This window comes from Alosa sapidissima, chromosome 24 (genome assembly GCF_018492685.1).
Source record: "Alosa sapidissima isolate fAloSap1 chromosome 24, fAloSap1.pri, whole genome shotgun sequence".
NCBI lineage: Eukaryota > Metazoa > Chordata > Actinopteri > Clupeiformes > Clupeidae > Alosa > Alosa sapidissima.
Window position 1 is genome coordinate 29,317,755 of NC_055980.1, and position 5,000 is coordinate 29,322,754.

At 44.5% G+C, this 5,000-nt stretch overlaps 1 protein-coding gene across 1 annotated transcript in view; it reads right to left on the reverse strand.

Annotated features, from left to right (window-relative positions):
* Positions 1–5,000, reverse strand: part of LOC121700772 (sarcoplasmic/endoplasmic reticulum calcium ATPase 1-like) — a 24,550-nt gene that overhangs the window by 4,372 nt on the left and 15,178 nt on the right. Inside the window, exons 2-4 of the mRNA XM_042083979.1 lie at positions 4,359–4,506; positions 3,407–3,424; positions 413–495 (exon numbers count right to left, since the gene is read on the reverse strand). Coding sequence (XP_041939913.1) covers positions 413–495; positions 3,407–3,424; positions 4,359–4,476 — 219 coding nt within the window. The 5' untranslated portion in view covers positions 4,477–4,506. The remainder of the gene's footprint in view (positions 1–412; positions 496–3,406; positions 3,425–4,358; positions 4,507–5,000) is intronic.

The window sequence follows — 5,000 nt, forward strand, 5'->3', positions numbered from 1 at the left end:
TACTCTACAGATAGCAGTTGTACTGTAAATCTAGCATTCTTACTCTACAGCTAGCAGACGTCCTGTAAATCTAGCATTCTTACTCTACAGCTAGCTAAATCTAGCATTCTCTATAACTAGCAACCTTACTGTATGCACAACTAGCATTCTCACTGTACAACTAGTAAAACTAGCATTCTCACTGTACAACTAGTACTAGCATTCTCACTGTACAACTAGCATTCTTACTGTACAACTAGTACAACTAGCATTCTCACTGTACAACTAGCATTCTCACTGTACATACAACTAGCTTACTGTAAATCTACCAGTCTTACTGTTTATACAACTAGTAGTCTTATTGTACAATGACAGTCTAACTGTAAAACTAGCCTGTCCCTGTCTGATGATGTCAGAGGTGGGTGGTACTTACGAAAGAGATACAGGCAGCCAGTAGCAGAATCCTCACCAGCAGGTCCTCAAACTGCTCCACCACCAACTCCCAAATGGTCTTACCTACACACACACACACACACACATATAGTTTTCACATATAGTCCCTTTTAAAAGAACTGAAGTCCACTAAAAGGGGACCAGAAAGTGGATCAAAACAAAAGGGACTCAGTTCATTTTGTATTCAAATTGTGAGTTCATTTGAAAGAGTACTCGGATCTCTTTCTGGTGCACTTCAGCTCTGATGGGGCCTCAGTTTCCTTCCTTCCTGTTCACTATGCCTTCTCTTAGACCTTAGGCTACCTCTTTGGATTATGGGCTATGTAGTTGCTCTGGGTATGTTATGTATTTTCATCATCATTCATTATCAGGTTGAAATAATTATCATAACCCATAACTGGTTTGGTGATTTTGTTTCAGAAATATATATTTTTTTTCTGAAATATATATGTATTACACTGCAAAAAATAAAATCTAACCAAGTGTTATTATTTTAAGGAGTCTTATAAAGACACATTTATTTAACACACTGGCAGACAAATCTGCTTGTTTTCAGGATGAGATGTCTTAAAAGGAGTCAAACAAAAGTTATTTGATGAGAAAGTGCTAGGTAAGTCTCTATATACTGAAAACAATATTAACTAGATTTTTTGATCTTGATATAAGATTAATAACACTTGGTTAGATTTTATTAGATGCAGTTTTTGCATTGTATAATATGTTCTCAGAATAGGGATATTGCAAAGATCCTTTTGAGTCAACACGCAAGCCAATTACACTGTCTAATTCAGTGGTAGGCCCGCCCCACCTGGTTACTGTTGCTATGTCCAATGTTAGCTCACGTTAACGGCGCTGATCCGTATGTCGGCTACTTGTATGTTCTCTACATGCAGGAAGAGTTCAGCAGATCATAAACATTACATGCAGGAAGAGTTCAGCAGATCATAAACATTACATGCAGGAAGAGTTCAGCAGATCATAAACATTGGTGAGCAATGTAATCCAAAGTTCTCTACATGCAGGAAGAGTTCAGCAGATCATAAACATTGGTGAGCAATGTAGTCCAAAGTTCGCTAATTCTTCATTAGTTAGGCTACCAATAGCTTGGATGCAAAGATATTCAGCCAAACGTTAACACACCAAATTTGTAGCCAAATTACAAATGTCTGGAAGCCTATCATGAACCTAATGATACGTTTTTAAAATAAATAAATAAATATACGACATGCCTTCTTTTTTGGCAATGGAAAGTCAAGTAGGACAAAATAGGCTAGTCTACAGTGCAAAATGTGAAAGAGAACCCAGGGCGATTTGTGTTCACAATGGCGCGGACTTCAAAGTGTCCCGAGGTTGTCTCAGTTCGGTTGGCGTGAGAGTGTTAGCGTCGCGTTAGCGTCTGAATGGTCTCAGGTGGTCTCAGTTCGGTTGGCGTTAGAGGGTTAGCATCGCGTTAGCGTCTGAGTGGCCTCAGTTTGGTTGGCGTTAGAGGGTTAGCGTCGCGTTAGCGTCTGAGTGGTCTCAGTTCGGTTGGCGTTAGAGGGTTAGCGTCGCGTTAGCGTCGTCTGACTGGTCTCAGGTGGTCTCAGTTTGGTTAGCGTTAGAGGGTTAGCGTCGCGTTAGCGTCTGAGTGGTCTCAGTTCGGTTGGCGTGAGAGCGTTAGCGTCTGAGTGGTCTCAGGTGGTCTCAGTTCGGTTGGCGTTAGAGGGTTAGCGTCGCGTTAGCGTCTGAGTGGTCTCAGGTGGTCTCAGTTCGGTTGGCGTGAGAGCGTTAGCGTCGCGTTAGCAACTAAGTGGTCTCAGTTCGGTTGGCGTTAGAGCGTTAGCGTCTGAGTTCGGTTGGCGTGTTCACATATGCACCAAAAATGCTGAGTCATCGATCAGAGTTTATTTAGAATCCTGAAAAGGACCAAGTGTACGGTACAGATCCACTAGCACTTTACTGCATTTTGTCATGTCGCATTCCACTCTAGTCCGATGGGTGACGTCAAGCGACTTTAACGCGCCCGCAAAGCATTCCGGGAAGGCAGCGCTGCACTTGAAACAATGTCGTGCGTCAAAAAGCTGGGCGATGCCCATATTAATGCAAATGAATCTGTTCAACCCGACTATCCAATGAAAGGACGAGGTCGTAGGTCCTTTGTTCTACCACAACGGTGCCTGTGAAACTTTGGTTCCGCTTACAAGACAAAATATGTTTTAACGATCTCTACCACAACCACCTAGTAGTCCATAAAACAAACTAAACTAGGATTTGGATGAATATATTGACTGTTGGCGTTTCTGGTGAGGATTTGAGATTGCATTGAGTAGTTAAAATAAAACAAAATTTCGAAATGGCTTGCACAGTTTGTGTAGGCTATTAATGTGTTGTATACTGTTAAGTACATGCCTAAAATTGTGGCCCGTTTGTGGAAAAACACTTAAGATACGTTAAAACAAACTGAATATGGTAACTGAAATTTTAAACGAAACGCCCACACACGACTGAAGGAGGGGAGGCAGTGCGACCCCATGCGTATGACGTGTCGTGCAAGTGGATCGGTACCGTAAGGGCCTCTGCATACTCGCTCCCGACCTGTAGCGCGACAATGTGACGTCACAGGAGTGCCATAACCATTTATAGTGAGTGTGTGTGTGTGTGTGTGTGTCCAGGTCCTCAAACTGCTTGACCACCAGTTCCCAGATTGTCTTACCTAAACAGAACATACAGCTAATGAGAGTAAGTGAATGTGTGTGTGAGTGTGTGTGTGTGTGTGTGTGTGTGTCCGCTAGAGTCCTCTGCAGGCAGCTGCTGTTGTTGTTGCCTCTCTGAATGGAGGTGTTAAATCTGAGGTATTCAGGCCCACAGATCTCAGACATGAGGACAAGATGTGCTGACCTGTGTGTGTGTGTGAGTGTGTGTGTGTGTGTGTGTGTGTGTGTGAGTGTGTGTGTTGTGTGTGTGATGTACGGAGGAGACACAATGTCAGACTTACCCTCCTCAGCAGGCAGCTCTGTGATTGGCCGAGCCCGAGTTCCGAGTGATGGAATCAGTGGAGGAGTGAAAAAGAGGGAAAAAAAGAGAGAGAGAGCTGAAATAACCATCAACACACACACACACACACACACACACACACACACACACACACACACATACACAACACACACAACACATATACACACAACACATACACACAACACATATACATACACACACAACACATATACACACACACACACACATACACACACACACACATATACATACACACACACAACACATATACACACAACACATACACACAACACATATACATACACACACAACACATATACACACAACACATACACACACAACACACACATATACATACACACACAACACACACAACACATATACACACAACACATACACACACAACACACACATATACATACACACACACACACACACACACACAACACATACACACACACACAACACACACACAACACATACACAACACATACACACACACACACACACACACACACAACACATACACACACACATACACACAACACATACACATACACACATACACACACAACACACACACACACACAACACATACACACACAACACATACACACACACAACACACACACACACACAACACACACACACACAACACACACACACACACACAACACATACACCACACACACACACAACACACACACACACACACACACAACACATACACACAACACACACACACACAACACATACACACACACACACAACACACACACACACAACACATATACATACACACACAGCTAACAGGGCTTTCCCATCTATGTTCTCATCACACACACACACACACACACACACACAGCTCACTGCACCTCTTCCTCATCCCTCCCCTCCTCCTCTAGAGTTCTCTGTGCATCTGTCCATCTCACCGTTGTAGCCGAACTTCTCCAGGTTGCGCTTCACCTGCTCAGGTGAGAGACCCGTGTCCTCGTTCACGTCGAAGTAAGACAGGCACTCGGCCACCTCCGCTATGTGTGAGTTCTCCATCTCACACACACACACGCGCCGCCGCCGCCGCTGACACTGCACCACACACACACACACACAATCAGTGACTGCCTTAGTGGTCCACAGAAAGAGTGAAAAGTTCAAGTAAATCACTAAAAGCACATCACCACTCTTCAGAAGGCTTGACTAGTAGTGGCTCTTCTCGCTCTCTCTCTCCCTCTCGCTCTCTCTCTCTCCACTGGACTGACAGACAGAGCGATGTGCCAGTCATGGGCACTGAGTTTTATACTAGCGCTCCACACACACACACACACACACACACAGACACACACCGTTGGCCGAATACAGCTCCTTGATTGGCCCCAAAGGTGTGTGTGTGTGTGGGGGGGGGGGGGGGGGGGGTGCAGCTGTAGAGAATGTGTGTGTGTGTGTTTGACTGTATGTGTGTGTGTGTGTGTGTGTGTGAGGCGAGGGGGGTAGCTGTAGACAGAAGTGACCCTGTGAGGCTTAAGACAGGCTGCTTTTGGAACAGCCAGAGTTAGGGGATCCTGTGTGTGTGTGGG